The 24,959-nt window shown below is 42.7% G+C and overlaps 1 protein-coding gene across 2 annotated transcripts in view; it reads right to left on the bottom strand.

The window, feature by feature from the left end:
• Nucleotides 1–24,959, bottom strand: part of Abca1 (ATP-binding cassette, sub-family A (ABC1), member 1) — a 127,764-nt gene that overhangs the window by 39,605 nt on the left and 63,200 nt on the right. For both annotated transcript variants that reach the window (XM_005382783.2, XM_005382782.2), the window contains exons 8-17: nucleotides 19,745–19,837; nucleotides 14,396–14,636; nucleotides 12,020–12,159; nucleotides 11,562–11,678; nucleotides 7,807–8,004; nucleotides 6,695–6,900; nucleotides 5,944–6,120; nucleotides 4,032–4,254; nucleotides 2,003–2,224; nucleotides 659–863 (exon numbers count right to left, since the gene is read on the bottom strand). In XM_005382783.2, the coding sequence (XP_005382840.1) occupies nucleotides 659–863; nucleotides 2,003–2,224; nucleotides 4,032–4,254; nucleotides 5,944–6,120; nucleotides 6,695–6,900; nucleotides 7,807–8,004; nucleotides 11,562–11,678; nucleotides 12,020–12,159; nucleotides 14,396–14,636; nucleotides 19,745–19,837 (1,822 nt within the window). The remainder of the gene's footprint in view (nucleotides 1–658; nucleotides 864–2,002; nucleotides 2,225–4,031; nucleotides 4,255–5,943; nucleotides 6,121–6,694; nucleotides 6,901–7,806; nucleotides 8,005–11,561; nucleotides 11,679–12,019; nucleotides 12,160–14,395; nucleotides 14,637–19,744; nucleotides 19,838–24,959) is intronic.

Raw genomic sequence — 24,959 nt, 5'->3', positions numbered from 1 at the left:
TCGGAATTAGATCATATATGAAAATTTACCCCAGGACAGGTTCATCTTTGATTTGGTCAAGATTTCAAAATGAATTTTTATTGCATAATAATTTGATTTAAATCACAGGCAAGGTCTCAGAGCCAATATATTGTATTATTCACAACCTGTACTGAGGAAACAGAACCTCCCTTAGAGGTGCCCTCCCTGGGGACACAGAACTACAGAACTGAGTCAACACTGACAGAAAGCTCCTGGCTCACCAACCCAGTGTAACCCAACTGGGTTCACCAATCCAAGCGCCAACACTTCCCATTCCTGTGACCTCAGGCAAGTTACCTAACTTCTTTAAGTTACCGCTCTCATTTGAAAAATACAGGTTATAATAATGACCTCCATGTATCTTTTGAGACACTAAGTGAGCCAAAGTGTATAGAACACTGCCCAGTGCGTGGCAGACAGTGGTCAAGTAATGAGTGCCACGGTGGCAGGAACAGCTGCACTTTTAGCCTCAGTTCCCTTTTCCTGACTTATTTGTTTGCAATGGGTCTAAAGTCCAAGCCACTTGCAAGAGAGCTCTGTATCCTGCAGAAATTCTGAAACAAAGACAGGAAAGCGCTGCATCCAGAGGTCATCTTTCCCTAGCAGATGGCCAAAGCAGGGTGGAAACTCAGCATACCTGGAAAGACAGCTTCGATGTACCATGTCATCACCCCATAGAGGAAGGTGTCGAACAGCATCATGGAGATGGAAGTGGTGAGACTGAAGCCATCTTCCTCCAGGGGGCTCTCAAAGAGATTGTCCCACTGCACCCCAATGCCCTGCTCCTCAAAAAGGGCAAAGTACTCACAGCCAAACCCCAAAGCCACAGGAGACAGCAGGCTCTGGGAGAAAGAGGCAAAAATCACATATCTATTTCTCTGTCTCTCTCATTTTCCTATTACTTCTAATATAATTCCACCTGGAGAAATTTGAATTTGTAAAATAGATCAATTATAGGATATGGAAGTAGTCACCTACAGAGTCCCTTTAGGGGAGTGGGTTCCCTTGCAGCATATAATAATGATTCCATTTATAGCCACTCATTATGCACACACATTTCAGAAATGCACGCATGACAGCATATAAAACTTTGAGGATTTTATGCTGCCAGAGATCCTCCAAGACTCAGCGATCCTGTCTCCTCTCTGCTTCCCCCATGCAAGTGAACACTCAGCAAGGTCTCTGCAGGTTCCCACTCAACTAGTAAACATTTATGATCAGAAGAGTCTTCCTTGAGGGCTGATACCAATAGGGCAAGACTGAGGCACCTAGAGCACCCTATGAGTGATTATTAGCTTTCCTTACAAGTGATCCAAGAGAGGGCTGGGGAGTTGTTCTTACAGGACCTCTCACACCCTCAAAGGTCACTCCTACTCTGTACAAGGAAAGGAGCTGTCCATGTGAAGGATTTGGGGTACAGTGGGGCACCTGCTCCTCAGTTTGGCTCAATTCAGAAAATAGCACTCAAGTGAAACAGCATACTAAACACATGGAATACAGGAGTCAAGAACAGACCAGTTTGGACCTAAAAACCTTTCAGTTCTATCTGTGGTCATTATGTGGTAGTGAGCTTAATATGGCTAATAGAGATGGGAGATAAAGGATGGAGAGAATACCTATTGGCTAAATCTGTTCCCCAATGCCATTTATCCCCAACCAGGTTCAAGGTATAGTCTGATCTTTGAAAAAAATCCATTCAATTTAATCCAACCAGCGTTCACCAAGAGGGTTAAAGGTAAACAATTTAGTAAGACGGAATACCTCCCTTCAGGCAGGCACTGTGCCGCTGAGCTATCTCCCTGGCCCCCTTGTAATACCTCCCTTCAAAGAGCTTAGAACCTAGAATTGAGGTTCAAGTCCCACCAGAAAAAGACTATCTAATGTTCTCCAATTGCTGCGCCTATTCATGGGCCACACAGAGGAGGTCAAACACCCAAGGTGGTTGCGACAGCAATGCTGCAGAAGGACCAGAAATACTCACTGCAAAGATCTTGGCTGTGAAGCCCACGTAGTCCTGCCACGCCACACACAGGACATAGGGCAGGTACAGGGTGAAGTAGATGATTCCCCCACAGGCAGCAGCCAGGTTGGCCCGGGAGAAGAGTGTGCTAATCAGGAAGCACTGCAGGATGGTCACCGTGGCAAAAACACACAGGAAGATGAACACCACGCTGGGGTCGCTGTAGGGTAGCAGGTTTCCCAACTGGAAAGGAAGAGATCCATGAAATGTGTTGCCTCGGCAACCCAAGCACTCACTTACAGGATCTATAGAAGAAAGTCAGGGTTTACTCAACGCAGCAACAATGCAGAGGAGTAATACTGTTCAGTTTTCTAATGAGGAAACCAAGGCCAAGAAAATCACTTAAGATGACACAGAAAGATAATGGCAAGATTTGGAATAGAGGGCTGGGGATATAGCTCAGTGGCATAAGTGCCTGCCTGGCAAACACACAGTCCTGAGTTTGATTCCCAGTACCAAAAAAAAAAAAAAAAGATTTGGAATAGAACAGAGTCCAGGGCTTTCCATACTATCTCAATGGACAGTTCTGCTCTGTGTTTCTCAGATAGGTAAATCTGAGGGTACCATGAGGACAACGCCTGGTGCCACCAAAAAAGAACTGTATGAGATTACATACCACAAAAACTTTCTTTTCAGAAGCCAAGGACTATGGCCAGACAACCTTCATCTCCCCCTTGAAAACCATGAATTCCTCATTCATACAACGAACTCTTGTGAATATTCTGAACTTATCTTAGTTCAAGAACTCTCATACATTAGCTGTATGACAGTCACAGGGCTCATTTTCCTATAGTCAGACATCAGAGGATGAAGAACGGCACAAGTACTTTTTTTTTAAAACAAATCTTGGTCCTGCCGTGCTGCTGTGTGCTTTAGCAAAGCCTGCCTTCCTTAGCCTTCTTTTCTTGAACGTTAAATGGGTATTTTGGTGAGGATGATAAGGAAGCACGTAGGATGTGCTTTAAACAATGGTTGGCATCGGTAAGTGCTCGTTTACAACAGGTACACTGAATGCTCGCTCCTAACCCTTTGTGACCCCCCAGACATTTATTTTGATATGATGCACCTTTATAAAGAATAATTATAGGGGCTGGGGATTTAGCTCAGCGGCAAAGCGCCTGCCTGGCAAGCGCAAGGTCGTGAGTTCGGTTCCCGGTACCGGAGAAAAACAAACAAACAAAAAAAAGAATAATTATAGGAAAAAGACTACTAGAAAGTATATTATCATATGGAGCAATCACAGAACTTCACTGCTTCAAGTCCACTTCAAGAGAGGGCTTGTAACTGGCTGTCAGTCAAATGGTTCCGGGTGTCTGCATCTCTGGGTTTGTCATAGTTAGAGAGCTCCCTGCCCTAGGAATGAACCCCTCCCAGGTGGGCCCACATTCAATACTCCGGAGTAGGGAAGGTCAGGAAAGGAGGCCTAGGAGAACCGTAAGGAGCTGGACATTACAGTTCAATGAGCAACAGCTGCAACAAGCTCTATGTTCTCCAGGATGTCCCACAGGGCTGGCCATGCACCCACTTCTGCTTCTCTGCCTGCCTGATCCTGCATCTGCAACAGCACTTCCGCAAGTGTTGATCCCTAATAAACACCAACAGGTCAAACTCTTCCTCAGCCTCTGTTCTCGGGTGACGTCACCTGCCACGATGTGTGTCCTTCTGATTAGGGTTTTTAGAAGCTTAGGACAAATCACAGCCCAGTGCGTCTAAGAGAACTGTCATACAGAGCGTGTGACATGTCACGTGTATGCTTGTCTGGAAAGTACGAGCCCTGGGTTCTATTCCTCTTTACTATCTAATTAGCTGGGCTCATCCCGGATAAGTCACTCTCTGGCCCTCACTTTTCCCAGTTCTAAAATGAAATTTAAGGACATGACATGTAAGACCTTTCTTTCCCAGAGTCTTGGCTTTTTTCTTTTCCTCCCTTGGCTCCTGTTGGGCTCCTCAAGAGTTCCCTGGCACGGAAGAGCAAGTAGGGCGGCCTTACCTTCATGATAACCACCAGCAGGCCAGCGCTCACGAGCAGCGGGATGAGACTACTGATGAACCAGCTGAACCAGAGGATGCCGTTGTCCAGGCCCATGATCCTCATGGTCTCCTTCAGCCGTGCCTCCTTCTCATACACAATACCCTTGATGATCACAGCCACAGAGTAAATCCAGGCCAGCGTCATGAAGAGGGGCATTGACCGGCTCATTACCCTCAGGAAGCTGGAGGCCCCAAAGAAAGACAGGGGAAGAAAGAAAGACACTGTGAGCCAGGACCATGGACCAAGGCCTCTGAGCCTGCATGCCAGAGGAAGCTCCAGATTTGGGCCACTAACAGCAGGCCTTTTAGACTCCAAAATCCACAGGTTTCCAGGTGCTTCACAAACAGTCTGCACAGAGATAAAAGCCAGGCTAATAAAGTTTTGCCAAGCAGAATTTCTTTGAGGGATTGCTTTAGTAACTAGCTAACCAAGAGATGACATTAAGGTAAAGCTGAAGGTGGTTTACATTAAAGTACTAAAAACTGAAGTAAATAAAAATTGAACTCAATCTCCTATAAATATTCAGTATCTCCAAAGTCATCTCCTTGTTGATTTGCTTATCTTAACTCTTACCATATGCAGAAATACAGTTCAGGCCACGTTTGTCAATATTTCAGACTCTAAATTTGCATAGGAAATGCAGCTTTGCAAAGTAAGTGGGATTTGGAATCTGGACCTGGAAGTTGAGGCTCAAATCCCAGTTTTACCATTTCCTATAGATTTTTTCCTATAGATTTTACCACTTAATACATGACAACAGGCAACGGCTCTTAGTGCCTCTTAACTCCAGCAGCCACATCTCAAGGCACCCTTTCTGAAGTCAACCTTGGCTTAGCAGTCTTTGGAAGAAACTTCCTTTGGAAAAGTCTGGCTAGGGCTGGGAATATAGTTCAGTGGCATAAGTGCCTGCCTGGCAAGCACAAGGTCCTGAGTTCGATCCCCAGTACCGAAAAAAAGAAAAAAAGGAAAAGGAAAAGTCTGGCTAATAGTTTTGAGGATAAAAAACAGAATGTCTGGTGACTTGGAAAAGTTAGAGTTGGCCATACTAGGAAATAGTTGTTTAGTATAAAAGAGAAAATATAAGGAAAAATCACTGCTCTTCCCACGCATCTCTCTCTCTCTCTCTCTCTCTCTCTCTCTCTCTCTCTCTCTCTCTCTCACTCACACACACACACACACACACACACCCCATGTTGGAAGAGGACATGACATACTTGAAATGCTTGCAATAACTACACTTTTGACCATTTGTCCTAACAATGAACCATTAGATCCAAAAACAGTGTTCCCACAATTAGAACTCAGTAGCTTAGTGATTAAGCATTAAAGCGCTATCTGAAAAGTCTAAGATAAAGAAGTTTTGTTCAGTTTCCTTTGGCTCAACAATCACTTAGAGGAAGTGGAAAAGTCTATAGGAAACATACTTTTACAAGTATAGGCTACTGTTTCTGAGTTTGGGGAGTTGAATATATACACATACACATATATATGCTATATATATATACACATATACATATATATACACATATACATATATATAGCATATATTATAGCATCTATCTATATAGATATAGATAGGTATATATATGCAATTGCATGTGTTTGTCATGACAGATTGTGAACTCACAGATAGGGCAAATTTTGACCCAAAAGGCAGAGTATAAAAAATAAAAGTAGTGATAGCCGTGGATGAGCAAAAAGGCAGATTAGTAGCATGTGTACATAAGTCTGTCTCCAGTGTGGATGAAACTGCTGACCACCTACACCTGGCATATGAGTCTCAGACCGTTCATTCACACCCATACACATTCCACCTAGAACAGTGTTAACTAGTTATTTAACTAAAGATGGTGGCTTGCTGGTAACTTACATGTCATCAACATAACAGGGGTAGGGCATCTGCTGCACATAGACCCCAGTTTTCTTCTCAGTGCCCGTCAGCACCCTGATGATTGCCTGCTCCACCACATCTTGCAAGTAGGTAAAGCCCCCCCACACGTAGCGCATATCCTCAAAGGGATCAGCCCGAGGACCAGGGTCCCAGTACCTAAAACCAAACCATAGGTGAGTAAACATTCCTTAGAACCATACAATAAAAATAAATATATACAACCACACAACCACACCATTCTTTATATCTGTATCTTTCTTTCTAGTCTCAGTTGACATTACACGTATCTTTAAGTAGAAATAATCAGATTGAACATATTACTTGTTGGTTTGGGGTTTTTCCCTCCACCTTCAGTGGCTACCTACCATTGCATCAAATGGATATATCAGAATTTACTTAACCATTCCCTTTTTAATTGGATGTTTGACCCTTTTCATAAAAATGGATAAAGCTGGCAAGGAGAAACTAAAGCCTTGTTTTTTCTTTTCTTTTCTGCTGACTAAATTCTTTGGGATTAATTTTCTTGAGTGAAAATGGCAAAAAGATACCAACATTTTATGAGCTTTGAAGTAATAGCCCCCAGCAATGAATATGCCAGTTGCATCAAAATACTGCCACCAATGATTTTTTGCTGAACTTGCTACAATTTATTAATTCAACTGAAGCATCACTAGTAACAGCTGCTCTTGACTTTCCTGAGACTAGGCTGGTGTGGTGGGATTCAACTTACCCGTCCTTGATTTTATTTGTCCTCTCCACATTGTCAATGTCCATTCTAATCTTGTATTTGACGTGGTGGGGCAGCTCAACACTGCCAGGCGTGATTCCTGTGAACACAATACCAGCCCAGAACTTCCTCTCATCCAGCAACTCCATGGACTTGTTGATGAGCCGGACTTCTGTGGGAATGGGCTCCAGCTTGTTGAGGTTGACACACTGATGGAAGAATGACTTTTGTGAGAACACTGGTGGGTGACCAGGAAGAATAAGGCAGCCAAGACAGACCCTGAGAGACAAGAACTGCACAACAAACTAATCCTCTCTCTATAAGGTCCATAAAGGTCATCCGTATAAGGGCTAATCCTTCCTAGAATTATTGCCCAGTCTTCAATCCAGAGTGAATGGATCATTTCAATTTTTAACTGAAATTAAAGAGAAATGCTGGCAGTATTTACAGATAAGTGATTTGTACTGATTTTTTGTGGAGAGAAAGAAGTAAAAACAATGATTATATCTTACTTTTCTCTCTTATATATATATATATTTTTGTCTTTCTGAGACAGAGTCTCACTATGCAGTTCAGGCTGGCCTTGAGCTCACTTTGTAGCCCAGGCTGGTCTCGAACTCACAATGATCCTCCTGCCTCCGCCTCCCAAGTGCTGGGATTACAGGTGTGCACCACCACATCCGGCCTTCTTATGTTCTTTCAAATGCTGACTCTCAGCAATTAACCAACTCAATAAATAGATGAAAAAAGACTTTTATTCATCTCTATTAAGTACCATAATTTTTAGGATTAAATTTTTAAAATTTAATCCACCCCAAATTAGGTTTCATAAATAATGCTTTTTAAGGGAATGCTTTGTTGTCATTTAGCATCAAGATATGAAAACATAGGAAAACCTAAAAGACAATGGATGTTTATTTACTCATTCAAGCAACATTTACTGGGCACCTTTTGTACACCAACCCCTGTGTCAGGTTTGAGGGATACTGCTGCAATGAAACTACACATTGCTTCCAAGATTTCCCTGTCTCTAATCATACTGCAACATCTCAAAGAAAAAAACTATGAGCCTTTTCTAAACAATGACACAACAGATCTTCACAACAGATGTTTACCTCCATGAAGTGAGATATGGTCTGGATTGCCCGGTTGGTCTCGTTGAAAACGTCTCTCCAGGTGTACACAGAGCCATTAACATGCTGAACGTCCTCTGGGTGCTTGGCCAGAAATGCCAGGATGTCTTGGGCTGTCCAGTTTAAGCCATCCAGCTGCTGTTCCCAAAAGTGTTCGTTGCCTTTGCTGTCCAGCAGCATCTGCGTGCCAGCAAGAACATACAAGTAGTGAATGAACGTCAACTACACCTTGACAAGTGCTGTGAGACGTGCTGATTCTTTCACACGTGGCCTCCTTCTGTTCATCTTCATCAAAAACAGTGAGGTACATGACAGTGCCCTCATTTAAACAGTGAGAAGACGGAAGTTGAAAATGTATGGTTTTAACCAACTCTGGTTCACAGTGCTAACTGGTATAGAGCTGGGACTCAAGAAGATCAGTCTGAATTCACAGTCCAAGTGTTTTTCCCTGTACCAAACAGCTCAAATGAACAGCACTAACTATGACAGCACTAATAACATTACTATGGAGAATGTTTTACATTTCTCTCAATTCTATGAGAATGTTACTGTTAATAGTCCCCATTTTATACAAGGCAAAACCAAGGTTCAGAAAGGTTAAGCCCTTAATAGAAGGTCACACAGCTAATAATTAGCAAAGTCAAAACACAAGCCCTAGATTCTAGTGCACTTCCCCACTGCACTGCATTCCTCTTTTGTAACCCAGCCTAATGATCGCAAGTAACTACGCCTCTCAGGTCTGAGCCCACTTTTCCTGTTTAGTTTAGGGAAATAATGCTGCTGGTTAGACCAAGTAAAATGTAGTCTTTCCCAACACTGACACACATAGGTCATGACATAAAGGAAGCCTATTCTCCATATCTTGTTCCCTCACCAGTTGGTTCCTCACATGGTTCTTAGACAGAGAAGAGTAAGTCAAGCTAGTGTTCAATCTGTAGCTCCAGAAGGGCTGGGGCAGAGGCCTGAACAGATGTACTGCCAGGAAAACAGGGCAGCTGCAAGCTCAGCAAAAAGGAAACATCTGCAACTCTAGTCACAACTTCCAGAGGAAAGAGGAAACCCTGGGTACTGAACTGGTTTTCTCCAAGGATTAGAAAACTGCATTTTTTTTCTGTCTTGTTTTCACCAGCATTATTAGCTTTTTTCCCTTTGTGAGTTCATATCTGTTATTTTAATGGGAACAGAATGCTTTTATAGGGTGTGTATCCACTACAATTTCATTAACTGTTCCTGCACTTCTGACCATTCAGTCTATTTCCAATTTCTCACAGTGACAATTATTACAGCAGTAAGATTCTGTCTCCTATGGTGACTTCTTTAAAATTATTTCTGTAGGGTACATCCCCGGAGGTATGTAGACTAGAGGTGCACAAGATGGCCCATTTTTTCCTGGGTCTTGAAATTTTCATTCCAAATTGCTTTCCAATAGGTAGTAACAATTTATACTGCCATAAGTAAGTTATGTATGTATTTTTATTAACAGATACAAAAGTGTACCTCACCAAAGCTCACAGAGGCATGGCTAGCAATTCAGAAAGTACCTTATTTGGAAGTGAACAAATAAGAGCACAGTGAAGAGACGTAGCATCTGAGGTGAGATCTGCCCTGCCCAGGCTGTGGCTTCTGAGCAGTATGTCCACGGCAGACAGCGAGAGAGATGTACCCAGTGAGATCACTGACCATGCAGCCACCCTATTGGTCTTAAGACCAGGAGACCTAAGATCCTCGGAGCAATAAAAAGGGAGAAAGCAGGTCCTGGAGAGGAGGGGCTGAGAGCAGCTCAGAAAAGAAAGTGCAAACTGGTGTCACAGAGAGAAGGCCTCTAACCTGGGGGTGAAGCACCGGGGACAGAGCCAGAGAAAGAGCAGAGAGGTAAGAGACATCCACAGAAGCAAAAGCCTTGGGCATGGCTGCATGTACCAGATGCCAGGCTTCAGGGGGTGCTCAGGACTGAGAAGCCCATGCTAGTGGAGTTAAATACTCCTGAGGTCAAAGAGAGCAGGAAGAAAGGCTCTTCTGACTTCTACCCACAGGCTAATGACTGCCGCGTCCCTGTCTGTACGACCCAACCGCCTTACTGTGTTGCAGACCCCAGTAGCCCTCAGCGTGTTGGGCATCCCCACCACCCGTGGGTTAGAAAGCAAGAGTCACCCTTGTGCTTCTCACTCCTGCCATTCATCACTGAGCAGTCACGAGGCCTCCCCTCTTGCACTATGTCTGGATCACTCATTGATACAGCCTCCATCTTGGTTCCTACCTTCACCCACCCATCTCCCTACTCAACCCATGTCATGTTAGAGCAATGCATCTGTATCTTCTCCTGCTTAAAGCCCTTTGATGGTGCCCCCAGAGCCTAAAGACTCTTAATTTAACACACAAGTCTTCCAAGGTATGCGATGCCTTTCCTTCTAGCATCCACATTTCCACTTCCTATCACACCCTGGGGGCCTCCCAGCTAAGTTCTTAATAAATCGCACTGCTGTGTTTGCAAGGGCCTTGCTCCTAAAGAACTGGGAGATCATGAGCAGAAGGAGCCACCGAGGAAAACTCTGAATTTAAGAGTAGGAAAGCATACATTTGCCCCCAATTTAAAACTCACTGAGTCCTTTCAATAGGGATCCTTACCACTCCCTGAGGCTCCAACTGGTAGAAATATGGATTCCAAGAAGACCGGGAGGAAGAGCTTGAGAGGACACATGCCTGTGACACTGCCTATGACTGGATCATGCCTTATGGGGGAGAGAACAGAGTCCAACGGACAGCTGGGCTTATAGGGCATGAGCTACTCCTATTTGTACTGGTACAGTCTATACACACCATTGTCTGTGCTTCTATTATTCAAGTAACCCTGCTTTTAAAGGCTCAAGCATACATCACTGGAGGCTTCTGCATCACTGGAGTTTCTTCCTCAGTAATTGGCCCCCTCCACCAGGAGACCAGGGGGACAGTTCTAAACTTCAGAAGAATTCCCTCCAGAGGGGTACAGCCCCTAAAATCCATTGCCCCACATATCGATGAGGTTCCAAACAAGACACCGGGCAAAATTCTCTCCTGCCTCTTAATGGCAGCAGAAACAAAAGGAAGTAGCCTCTCTCTCCATGGCATTAGGAAAGAGTGCAATGATTCTGAGTCAGAGCCCAAGGCAGGGATGATGCGATTAACCGGCTCCCAGACTCAAGCAAAGGAGACATTCTGTTCTTCTCAGACTGCTCTGCTTTTGAATCCAATTGTCTCTAGAGCACTTATTCCTTCCAAGTGGCTCAGAAGCATTAAGTGCAATTCCATTCCACGCAGCTCTGCACTCACACGATGCCTCGGAAACTGGTATCTCTGACGCGTCTGTGAGTCAAACCACTTTTCTGCTCCCACACTTCCTTTCCAGGCCTACTTAAACGTCGAAAGTCTAGAGAAGATGCTCAGCAGTTGGAGCCTAACACGAAAATTCTTAGGGTCCTGTAATCACCAAGTTCTACCTCTGAATACCGGCCGTTACTAAGTTTTGTACAAAACTGGTATTTGGCCATGAGCAGCATTGATGTCAAAGTACACAAGGTTAATGCTGCACCACGGTTTCTGCTTTAAAGAAGTGCAGTCCTGAGGCTTAAAGATGTGATTTGCGCTAGGCTCACTGCCTCTCAATTGGTTAAAGCTAAAAGAATTCTTACATCAATTATGGGAATGTGACTACAACTCACGCCAACATCAAGCGGGCACATAGTAGCCAGAAATATGCTCACCCGGACAAGGTCCATTTCTTGGCTGTTCTCCATGAAGGCCCAGAGCTTAGGGCTGAGCTCTCGCCACATGCCTTCCACATCGTGGAACACAGCCAGCTCCTGGAAGGTCTTGTTCACCTAGTCAGTTGGGAGCCAGGGACACAGGAAAAGTGCAGAGGTAAAGACAATGAATAACTCAATGGTCCCTAAAAGGATACCCCATCCCAGCATCCCCAGCCAGTCTTCTCCCCCAAAATACTAGCCTGTGGCTATGATTCAAATATACCTAGAAATGCCTGCCGGTGGCTGATTCAGATACTGAGCGCTCTGAACTTGATCAGATTTGAAGTTCTCACTCTTTAAAAATCCCCAAAGAGGTATGAGTATACTCAGCACGCTCCATCTGAAGCTGCCTTTACTCTCATGCTCCTAATTCTGGGAACATTCTGAGGACACAGTCTTGGTCCTGGGTAACTTACCTCAGCCATCACCTGCCTCGTGGCTGGAGTGTCCGGTGTATACAGGATCTTCCCGACAAGCAGGGGCTTGAGAGCTTTCCAAATAATGCGGGAAAGAGGACTAGACTCCAGATTCTTCAGCAGATCATTGCAGTAAGGAGCTAGGATGTTGGAAGACAAGCACGCATTCATATGCATGGCCTTATGCCAGCAGGAGCTTACAGGGTTTGGGGAGCCAGACACAAAGTCCCAGGTGCAAAACCCTGCTCTACCACCTAACAGTCATATAGCAAATAACTTTCTGCTGTGAGCCTCAGTTTGCTCTTCTGTAAAAAACAAAGTTCATAACATCTACTTGGCAGAGACATGGGGAATTCTATAAGACTTCTAGAAAGGTGCTTGATAAATAATCAGAGTACGTTATAACTGCAAACTGAATCAAACTAGAAAAATGCTTTTCCTATGCATAAAACTCATCCCCTCATGCCAGTTCTAGGACTGTTTTCACTGAAAACAAACAGGACACTTGAGGAGCAACCAGAAGGCTGAAATCACACTTTAGTTTTCAGGCAAAATTTTCTTTCATTAATTAATAGCTCTCATCCATCTACATGTAAGTCTAATAAAAACCCCAAACTGAAACATCCAAAGTTATAACTGTAAAATAAGTTTGGTTTTTAAAGAATTGCATTTTAAGTTTTCCAGCTAGTTTTATTTTTTGTTTTGTTTGCTTTGGTTTTTTGCAAGATACCATGTAACCTCTCTATGCTACAAGGTGACAGAATGGTGGGATGCTGGGGATGGGACCCAGGGCCTTGTGTGTGTTTGGCATGTGCTGAGCTGAGCTCCTGGCTCCCCAGTTTTTTTATAAAAAGGCTTTGCTCACAAGCATACCTATTGTGTAAATGAAGGCTCCCTGGAGTTGATTTGCATGCTGGGGCAGAAGAAGAAATGGCATTTCATAGAGCTGCCTCTAATGCCAGCCTTTTCAAGCTGTAAAGCAACTCAGCAAATGTCTAGAGTGCTTTACTCTAGAGAGAATAAAAGGTTTTTCTATTACAGTAATGCACAAAACGTTCCCCTGCTCAGTGTCTGAAAGACACACCTATAGCTAGAAATGGAGAAAGGCTTAGCTGTTTGGGTCTTCAAGGAAAAGGATACTATTGTCTAAAAGTGTGACACTGGATCCCTGGTGCCACCAGGCACAGGACACACATCCCCACAAAACTGCCCAAGTGTGGCAAGCAGGTTTGGAGTTACATGGTTCTTTATCACTGCCTTGTGGCTAAAGACACAAAACAAACAGGAGATCTAACATCCAAGCATGATAGTGCATTCATGGACATTTGAGAAGCACTGTTGTTTATCAAAAAAAGCCCAGAGTTAGGAGGATTTAGACTTGAATCCCAGCTCTTGTGAGCTTAGCTATGATGTGGCTTTGACCAAGTCACTCACACCTCTCTAAACCTGTGAAATGTAGAACCTTCCTTGCAGAATTTTCATCAGGGTAAAATAAGATCACTTAAATAGATTCCAAAGTACATAGGAAATTTTACCTAAATGCTAGATTTTGTTGTAGCTGTTATTATTACTTATTTTTAGATTTTCATTATAAAGTTTGCCTCAAAGGTAACAATAATAATTATTAAAGGACCAGTTTCTCATCCTTTTTATAATTCTTCCAGCTTTATTAAGGTACACTTGATAAATAATAATGTTATATATTTAAGGTATATACAAGCTGATGTCTCACTGTATACAGGGAAGTTAACATTTACATAATGAAGTTATATGTCCACTGCTCATAGGATGTGTGCATGGAGGGGTTGAGAATACTGAAGATCAACTCTTTCAGCAAATTTTAAGTGTACCATACAGTATTATTATCTAGAGTCACTAAGCTATACATTATAACTCCAGAACTTACTCTTCTTGTGAGACTTAATCTTTGTTCTCTTTGACCAACATCTCTCATTCCTTCACCCGCAAGCCCTGCTCACCTCCTTTCTACTCTTCTTATGAGTTCGATTTTTCTTAGTTTCCACATACAAGTGCTGTTATGTAGGATCTGTCTTTCTACTAACATCTCATCCTTAATTACACTGGAATGACCTTCCTACCTGCCCCAGGAAACTGAGAACAGTTTTCAGCCATTCATTCATTTTGATAAACGCCACTGTACACCTGAGATGTCCCAGTCCCCAAACAAAGAACTAGGGATAATTAGCTGATTAAGACCCTTGTCCCCCGGGAGCAAAGAAGCTCCTGGGAAAACAGACACATCAATGTCTAATGCTGCTACAGAGGATGAGAGTAAGCATGAGGAGGGAGGTGACTCGGGCTGAGCCCAGGGCTCAGACAGGGATGAGGACGGGGCTCTGATCTGCAGATACTCACTAGTGGAGTTGTCATAGAAGGTGTCAGCATCTTCCTCAGTGCCGTTGCCTCCGAAGAGGGCTTTGTAGTTGTTGTCCTCGTACCAGTTGAGAGATTTGATCTGCAGGCCCCCACCCTCGGGATGGCCACAAACGATGCGGGACACAGCTTGGTATATCTGGGTGGAGGAGCTGGAGCTATTCACATTGGTCAGAAACATCACCTCCTGCCGCATGTCACTCCAGCTCCTCATGCTGAACAGCTGAGGTGAGGGATGGGAAGAGAGGAGAGAGGAGGACCAGGGAAGCAAGGGGCAGAGCAAGCGTTGGGACAGAGAAGAGAAAGAAACACCTTATTTTCTCTAATTTTTTCAGGCTGGCTTTATTTTTTTAAAATTAATTTTATTGTTATAATTTAGATATACATAACGATCACATTCATCATAGGGAATTTGTACCTGCATCGGATATATTTTAGTTCCTCTTTTTTTCCCATTCTTGGCCTTTCAAAAGCCATGTTGCAGAATATATTTTGCTTGACATCATCTCAAAGCCTTGATATGGGTTTGCCAGAACCTTCCTTCCCTATCTGTGGTGCTGGGACCTGAAGCATATGCATTATCTGAGACATTGTTTGAAATACAGATTCCAAGATCCCTCTGCAGACCTGCAGAATTCACACTTGGTTTCTCACCAGATGCCCGGAGAATTCCTGTGCCCATGAAGGTGTAGGGAGCACATCCTGGAAGTCAGAGGAGTCCCTGTGATGGCCTTTATTTCACTGGATTCTAGCTTGCTGGAGAGAATGCCTTCTCTGCATGGCTGTATTTAACCCTCAGTCTACCAGGAACTGCTCATGATCCCTGACTCATTTTTAAAAACATCTTAAACTGAAAATTAAAAAGCCAGCCCTCTTTTCTTTGGAAGAAAGTAAATGCATGAAGTTCTCTACCCTGGACTTAGTGAAGTTTCAAGAAACTGAAAAACGTAAGGTGGGACATCTGATTTTGAGCCCTAGTGATGCCCCCTCTCATTGGTCTGCAGCCTTAGAAACACCATATACATCTCCAGGACCAACCTGTCATTAAGGTGATGAAGCTAGAGCAGAACACGGGCAGAGTAAATGACGCACTGCATGTGCGATGGCCCTCACAGAACAGTCCTGAAGATGAGGAGTCAAAGGCCTCAGGCAGCCAGGGGCCATGACTGTGACTCAAGTATCAACTGTACATAATTGGCAAGTATCAATTGATACATAAGTATCAATAAACACACAGTACCTTGCCTGACATACAAATGTCCTCCAGTACCTTGTGGGGTTCTTGGCCCAATTGCTGTTATTAATTATTTGTAGAGTACTTCGTACTTCCACACGTTTCATAATAAATCACTACTAAATCCCCACATTCCTTCAAATGTCACTGCATGGTCTCACTCCCTAGAAAGACTGAGCTGCGGAGAGCAGGGGGAGAGGTTGCTGGATCCTGCATGTAACCTGGAGAACCCATGTGCCCAATTTTCTACCTCCCTCATCTGCTGGCTTAGGTGAGTAAAGTGATCTTGGATACTGTAGGTCCTAACCTCTGCCTTCTGCCGCCAGTCTGGAACTAGGCTGGGGCGGGGAGGATGTCACACAGATTTGTCTCTCCAGAGAGGAAGTATCTAGCACACTTCACAGAAATACAATTAGGTGGACAGCTTTTCCTTGCTTTATCATTACATAAGCTGTCTTGGATATGGGGAATAGGGACAGAAAAGGGAAAGGCAGCCAGACTTTCTTTCCTTTTGCTGGTTGACGGAACAGCCCTGTGTATTTGTAAATGATAGTGAGACAAAGCCACTCACTTATCTTTCCACCGGCTGCCTTACCCCCACCTCCCAACCCAAGGAATAAATTTCCTCCCACATAAAGGCAGAAGAACATCTTTTAGACAAAGGTATCATCATTCCTGAGTCATTTCTGAAGGGTGGCTCTTCCCAGCACCTGCCTTCACAGTTGTTATGGCTTGTATCTATATGTACCCCCAAACCCTTATGTGCTCACCGGTGGGGCTTTTCAGAGGTGGTTGGATCTAGGGTGTGTGAATGAGGACTAAGGGTGTATAATACTGGGATTAAGGGTTTGTGGTACTGGACTAATCCATAACTGGTTTATCATAGTTCTGGGTGTGGATAATGTGAAGGCCCACTCTGGGTGGGTGGCACCATCCAAAAGACTTGTAGCCTGGATAAGACAAAAGAGAGAGGGATCTTGCTGCTCTGCTGCTTTGTTGCCTTCTGCTTGCCACACCATGAACTATTTCTCCTCTACCATGAACTATTTCTCCTCTGCCATGCCGCTTTGCCATGCCACCTCTCCTTGGAGCCAGCCAATTGGACTGAAACTAATATAGATTGAGCTGAAATAAACCTTTTCTCCTTTAAATTGTAGGTGTCGGGTATTTTGTCCCAGAAACAAGAGAAGTAACTAAGATAGAGATCAACTCCAGATCACCTTTCCACAGCTGTTTAAGCTTCATACTTCCTCTACAAAGAGCCATGACTCACAGAGAGGGTGGCCAAGGCGACTGGTGATGCTGTTTGATAATTGTGTTGAGTGAAGGAATGGGCCACTGATTTACTGCTTTCTTGATCCACTGCAATGGCCTTCATCCACCCCTCTTACTTCACAATCCAGGAGCGAGAGAATGAACACTGTAAACTCTAGATCTCACCACACCCCCTCTGCTCCAAGCCCTTCACTCCAATCTTCAGTCACCCTCTCACCCTTTCACTTTCTTCTGCCCCCACGGGCCTCTTCCCTGGTCCTTACACATGTCATTAAGCATGCCCTAGCATCAGTGTCTTGGCATCTTGGAGTGCGCTTCCCTCTACATGGACATACTACCATTTCCTTGAGGCTGACAAGTCACCTTATCAGCAAAGACTGAAGAGTCACCTTATCAGCAAAGATTGGCCAGCCGCCTTATCAGCGAGGACCTCCCTAGTTACTCCCTTTAAAATGATGCCTCGTCACTCTCTGACCCTCTTTACTCAGCTTTATTGTTCTGCACTGCACGCACCTCTGCTGTCACATTATACACTGACCTGTTTGTTTCTCTCTCCCACCCAAAGACGACAGAGAAGTTACTACGTGTATGTGTAACTGAGTCCTTAATATCTAGCAAGCTTACACCCCCAGGGTATCTGTGACTCTGCCTCCTGTCTTGGGTTCCCAATCTTGTCTGGCAAACATTCTCCACCATCCAGATGTGAAATTCATATCAGCTCTGATTTTTTCTCACTCCCAAGGTCCCCATTTCCACCCAGTTCCTAGGTCTGCTAATAGCTATCTTCTTCCTTTGGAGACTCTGCTCTATTCCAACCGTCGACTCTGTGACAAACTCTTGGAATAGAAAGGACCAAATAAAAGCACGGCCTTTGGAATCTGTTGGTCCTGGATTCAAATCCCATGAGATCAGTTAATTCCTAACTCCGGGCAAGTTGCTTGATTTTTCTGACCTCAGTGGCATCTGTAAAGTGGGCACAGTTAAGATCCACCTCACACGTGTCCTATGGATTATCTGGGGAAAGCAGGTGACTCTGCCTGAACCAAAGCAGTTCCTCAAAAAACGCTGGCTCCCCTTTTCTTTTCCTTTCAAAGAAATCAACCTTCCTTCTAACACACTGACCAAACAAGTACATTTACTTATCTTCTCCTATTTGCTATTTCATAGAAACAGCAAGTTAAACAATGCTTAACTAGTGATCAACGTGATTTCAAAGGGTTCTATTGGAGTAACAGGTGGCCTTTGCTTGTCCTAGACCGAGAGCAAGCAGGGCACAAAAAGCAGCTGCCATGAAAAAATGTGTATCCATTAGAGAGTTTCTACCACACCAGCAATGGGAGTATCACATGCTTTATTTTTTTTACACCAGACAACAGCACAGTCAGTGATGTAAGAGAAACAGCTGTGATAAACCTGAGTTTAGACATGGCCTCCCCTGTTACTACCTCTACTTTGCTTTCTCCAAGGCCAGACATGAAGACGGGCAGGGAGGATGAGAGAACCTGCTAGAGCATTGCTAGACACATCAAGGTCAGCTAATGGGCCCTGGTGAAATGGCTGTAGCCTTGCAGAGCAGTTTCTCTTTCTCTTTCTGGCTCCTGAAAGAATCCCAGTTGGCCCTTCGTCTCCACACAGCCAGAGGTCACCAGCCTTCATAACCAGAGCAACTATGACAGGCTGGAAGAGGGCTGCTCCTGAAAGAAGACCTGAAACTCAAGCCTCTTCCGTCAGAGACACATAAGCAGAATTAGAGAGAAAGAACAGATCAGAGCAGAACAGAGAGAAATACACTGAACGGCTGACAGTGTTTACTCGGGATTTTTCGTATTTTCCCAAATGTTTTATATTCTCCAGATGAACATGCAATACTGTTTTTTTTTTTTGCTTTTTCTCCGGTACCGGGAACTGAACTCACGACCTTGCACTTGCCAGGCAGGCGCTTTGCCGCTGAGCTAAATCCCCAGCCCCCATGCAATACTGTTATTGTCAGAAAAAAAGTAAATTTTTATATTTGAAAGTGATGCATGCATAAAATTGAGTTAGAGAAGCAGCTAAAAGATGGACCAAATCTGAGAAAAATTCTCCAATATTATTTTCTAATATCCAACACATGTAAGTCTCCCTTGTTAGTGACCACTGCTTCCTTTCCCAGTACAGTCGGCAATAAGAGGGTGGAACACTGACTGACTTAGGAGTCTGACTTAGGAGTCAGAGGAAAAGGTAACTGCTTTTGTAAGCACCTGCAGCGGCTCTGATTTTTGAGTTAAGATTACTCTGACACATTAGTCAACGTGTGAAGCGAAAAGGCCAACTGAATGTAATGTTCATTAACAGATCATATTCCAGAGTTGAACCCGAGGCCAGGTTTTACAAGGGAAGGGCTGTATTAGGTGTGCCGTGTTATTCTTGTTCATCAGCAAATTCATGTTTTAGTAAAATGACTGGATGATCTCGCTACTAAAAAGCTATATGCAGAAGTTGCTAGTCAGACAAAAACAGTGCTTGGAAGGTCAGACAGAGAATCCTCCTCTTTACAAATATGTGATTATCTAGGGACAGATAGAAACCAGGGGAGAAAGCTCTAGACCAGATATGGGTCTTCTAGCCACTAACTAATTTGCTCTGAGACATGGATAAGTCTTCAATTTTTCATCGCTGAAGTAAGAAGATCAAAACAGTTCATTCTTAAAATTGCTTTTGCTTCTAAAATTGTCATTCCATCTCATGTTATATTCAACTTAAAAGTACTCTCTTAGCCAAACCCTGAACTGAATGGTCTGTATGAATGGTCTGTTGCCTAGCAGTAGGAAGACACAACTTACCTCTTGGGCCAGATTCCCAAGACTGTCCAGTAACGTTCTCGTGGCTTCAGCCAGGTGCTCAGTTGGCAAGGGAGATGTAGAGTTCAGTCCTTTCTGGAATGAGAAAAAAATTGCTTCATTTCGGAGCTCGACTGAAATCCTCAAATCTCTATCAATAATAAACAAATAGATCTATCCCCAATCTGTAACTTAAAAGAGCAAGAAATTGACTCCTAACCAACATAAAGAACACAACAATTATTAAAACATATGTATATTGTATGTATATTTTTCTTTGGATAAGAATTTCTAATTCTTTCATGAATGGCTGTAAATGTTGTAGGAATGTACATATAAAGCCAGTTACTATGCAATAGATAAGAACATCTCATGGTGTACATGTTCAGTACCATTCTGACCACCAATTCTGTCCAGATTCTGCAAGACACATGTTATAAATTGACAGATCTCAATTCACCCATAGTGTAAATTGACACCTCTCAGTTCTGTCTAGATGCTGCAAGACACATATTGTGAGAATGGCCCTGAGAAACTTTGTGATGGCTCATGAACGAGGAAGGAAAGGTAACGTTTCCAGCTATCAAAAGTAGAGGAAAAGAAATTCTCTCCACTTTCTGCCCAGCACTGTTTCTAACCCTGGAAGTTTAATAGAGAACTACTTTATTTTTATGTCTAGTTTTAGTCAGGTCTTTATATTTACCAATTTAGATCTTTAGTTCTATTATGTGCCGCCTAACTGAGCAGTAAATATAAAAAATAATTAGGTCCAAGGGAAACATAAATTAGGATGGAAAGCCTGAAGAGTGAGCAATAATGCACAGGTAATGCTGCGGTCAGAATTTCAAGCGAAGCAGCCTCAAATTTAGTTCTGAGTTTTCAGGCTTCCAAAAGGGAAAAATGAACTATATATAAAATTTCATCATTCTTATTAGACAAATAATAAAATCGAGGGGGGGGAATCCAAGAAAAATGTATCTTTTCTAGGTACTTCTATTCCACAATGGAGGGAAAGTTGGACTATCTTGATAGCTGTCATTCAGAGATTGCCATGCAATTTTAATGTTAACTACACAGAATATATCTAGAAGTGGATGCAACTATCTCTGAGAAGTAGCAATCTGAGGTGGATTCTTTTAATAAGAACTCTAAGTGTAGATTAGGTTATTATCATCATAGTCACCACAATACCCAAGCATACTCCTGAATGTGCATGTTCAAGAAATCTGCCCAAAGGTTCTGTGAAAGAACTTGCCCAGCCTGATTCAAGGGCTCTTCCAGTATGGCTATGGGAGTATTCCCATGTGCACAGCCCCCACAGGGACCTATGGTCTCCCATGAACTCTACACTGAGGGAGGTCTCTATGACACAACTCAGACTGTGTCAATAATTATCCTTTTAGAGAGAGGAAGTCAGGCCTGGGGGTTTAGCTCAGTGGCACAGTTCCTGCTTGGCAAGCGCAAGGTCATGAGTTTGATTCCTGGTACCGGAAGAAAAACCAAACAAAAAAAATAGAGAGAGGAAGTCATAAACAAAAGCTCCGGGTGTTTTGTTTTTGCTTTCTATCTTTGGTCTCACCTTAAAAGACTAACACGCTAGAAATTGAGACTATCAAAAATTAAGGGGTCTAAAGTGAAAGCTACCAAAGGCAAAGTGCTGTTGTGTTTACTATAAGAACCATAGATTCAATGTGCAGGAATGTACAGCAAAAACACAACACTCACGTGTTATGGTTGATATATTGTGTCAACTTGGGGAGTCTAGAGGTTTGGCTAAGTGACTTAGCAGGAAGCTAGAGTGCTTACTTTGTATACATCCTGAGCCTGTGGAAGAGGAGGGCATGGAGATTATGTGAGAGCTACACGCCCCTTAGGTGGGGGTAGCCTGTTTACAATGTAAGGCAGGGAAAGAAGCTGCTTGCCGCCATTCCTCCCTTTTGCTCTGGCTGCATTGCTATTCGGCTGCCATTCCCCCTTGCTCTTGTTGCTTTGCTGGCTTCTGCCTTGGAGCCAACCAAGTATGGACTGAAACCTCTACAAACTGTGAGCCAAATAAACCTTTCCTTGCTTCATTTTGGGCGTTGGGTATTTTGTCTCAGCAATGAGAGAAAAGTAACTAAGACACCATGACAAAATAAGAAAAGTCCAATTCACTTAATGTAAATTTTCAAAGCTTAACATGTGCTTGGTGATCCCTTTCTTTTTACCAAGTCTGAACAGAAATAAGATTTTTACAATTTTCTCTTGTCATCCGGGCAAATGACTTGAGGTGTCCTACCTCCATATCCTCAAGAAACAGCACAGCTAATAATGTTGGGCATACGCCAGCGAGTTTTCATGAGCACTAAATTACAGTACATGTACGAAGTTCCTTGCAGGGTGCCTGGCACGTGGAAGTCCTCACGATGATAAACAGCTCCATCCTCTGCTCTTCAGCAAAACTGAAGATTTCCTTCCTCAACGGTCTGCAGTAAAACGGGAGAGCTCCCATCTGCAGTTTACAGTTCTTATAAAACAAATGTCCTTCTCCTGTTTCTTGCCATCTTTTGAACTTTTTTTCTTGTTAGGATGTTCTTCCTCCACTAGGCAGAGAGCTGGAGTAATCACCTCACGTCACATCAGCCATACGCCAACGTGCTCTTTACAAAGTTATGAATATTTCTCACTGCAAGGCCTTAGCAGTGAGGACTTCTTAAAGTCTTCACCCTAATTCCTACCAGCTTGGGGTAAACTTTCTTTCTGTCCCCCATAACCCTTTTGTTTTACTCAGTATTTGCCAAACTAGGAAACACAAGACAATGTGAAGTAGATAAAATATTTCTTCCACTTATTTTCAGTGTGTATATACATGTGTATATGTATAGTATACACACATATATGCATTTGTAGATATATATGTATTTCTTACACACACCTTGGCCCAAAGTTGACATTTAAATTGAAAAACCTGAAGGAACATGTATTACCTTTGACTGTGTGTTATGTGTGACTCACACACATACACACACACACACACACACACCCTTTTATTTCCAGTGTGAATTCATGTGAACTGCAGGCACTGAGCATTTCTATACCGTGCTTACAGAGTCTGTCTTTCCCAGTATTCTCTGCACAATTGTGGGGCTTGTGCATTACATATCTGGCCCCCACACTATCATCAGTTGGGAAGCATCAGAAGAGAACCTGATCTGCTCACTTGTCCCCAAGTAGACTCCAGATGATGCCAATCACTTGTGAGGCTAGTGTGTCACACCCATCAGGTGCATAAGGCTCCAAATGCAAAAGATGTTTCTGAGAACCTCAGACCCGACACTGGCCCACTGTCACCAGTGCCAGGCACCTGTTCTCTGCAGGGCAAAAATCAATGGGCAGTTCATGCCATTTTACAGTGTGTTTCCTCCATCTGAGTAGATTTACAACTCTGTAGGTAATGATTTTTTCCTTCAAGTTTGTCCATTTAAATTTCTGAACTTTTGGGCAAACTTATCCTTCTTGCTTTAAAAGTTTTACAATTTATCAAAACTTCATGGATGGAGTAAGACCTACTATATGACTGCTTATCACAGGAGTGTATTTCACCACGGATATAAACACCAACAGTCCATTAAATTTACCTGAGCATCAGACCTCTATATAAACCATGTCTTATTACACGACTTTGTTGTCAATAGTCCACGCTTTGGTCTGTTGGCTTGTTTGACTGACTAATTCTAGTTTTTATCTCTAACAAGAGCCCTAGCTGAATCTATTCCATCCACAATAATAGGTAGAGCAATCAGTGCCACTGTGAGGACTCTTTTAAACTAGCCATTTATTTAAGAATAATGTTCAATATTAATTAGCAGTAATGACAACTAGCTGTCTATTCAAACAAATGTCCGTGTAGAAGTGTTATAGATAGATTGATAGATACATACATAGATAGATAGACAGATAGAAAGACAGATAGAGATAGAGACACACACACACACACAGAGAGAGAGGCAGGCAGGCAGGCAGACATTATAGGATTAAAAAACTTTACACACAATTCAAATTCAACATTAAGTTTCAAACATGGATTACATTATACAGATATTCTGCCCAAAATTTCACTTTATTTTTCTGTGCTTGAACATTATAAAATACAGAGAAGATATTGAAGCAAATCAGCAAAATGAGCATTACAAACTGACAGGGAAAGGGTAAGCTATTCAGTAACCACACAGGTATAACTTGCTATTCTTATTAATAAGAGCATTTAAATATATCTTCCATTTTACACCACAATACAAAAATGAATTCTTGGTTGAATAAAGAGTTTAAAATAAAAGTTAAAGTCCAAAACATATAGGAGAAAATAATATAAAATACAAACTTGTAGTAGGGTAAACTTTCTTGATGAATATACAAAGTTCCCAGACCAAAAAGGGAAAACAAATGAATCTACATTTTAAAAGAAAAAAACTGTGCATCAAAAGGTAATATAAATCTTACAAAGCAAGCCAATGAATTTTTAAAATTTTAGCATAAATGGAATACTAGGCAGCATTTAAAATTAACCACATGCCACATATATCAACACTGATGAATCTCAAAGCATAATAGTGACTAAACAAGAAAAGTAGCAACTCAAATGCACATTTATATAATGTGAACACATTTAAGTCAATACTATCTATTGCAACTGACAGAATGTAAGTATATGTGGTACAGAGTATAAAGACATGCAACTCCACAATAGGGCTTATCTTTAAGGAAAGAGAGAGGGGTATACAATGGCAGCAGGTGAGCAGATGAATCTACAATGTTTTATTTCTTGAGCAGAATCTGATACGAGTTCAATAAACGATGGATGTTATTTCATGGATGTTCTTAACGTCACTCTCTACCTCTGTATGGTTGAAATACTTCCTAACTTTCTTTTATAATTCAATGAAAGATAAAGGAGGGAAGATGGCTGAGTAGAGATGAAGAAAGACTAAAGGCTATACCTCAGCCTGAGTACATATCAGATCTAAAGACATCCAAAGTCCTCAGATAAAATTAGCCTCAGGAAACAATTCATGCCTTGCAACTAGACCAGAAAATGATGCCCAAGAGCCATGTGTTTGTACCTACTATGTACTGTGTTCTCATCTACTATGTACTGTGTTCTCTTGCTCACACCTTCAGACAAAGACAGAACTTGCTAAATCATACTCCCGAAGTGCTCCTTCAATAATTTACAGCTTAG

This window comes from Chinchilla lanigera, unplaced genomic scaffold (assembly GCF_000276665.1).
Source record: "Chinchilla lanigera isolate Chin_1 unplaced genomic scaffold, ChiLan1.0 scaffold00018, whole genome shotgun sequence".
In the NCBI taxonomy this organism is placed as follows: Eukaryota; Metazoa; Chordata; class Mammalia; order Rodentia; family Chinchillidae; genus Chinchilla; species Chinchilla lanigera.
The sequence above is the reverse complement of the archived record's forward strand: the minus strand, read 5'-3'. Positions and strand labels throughout refer to the sequence as shown.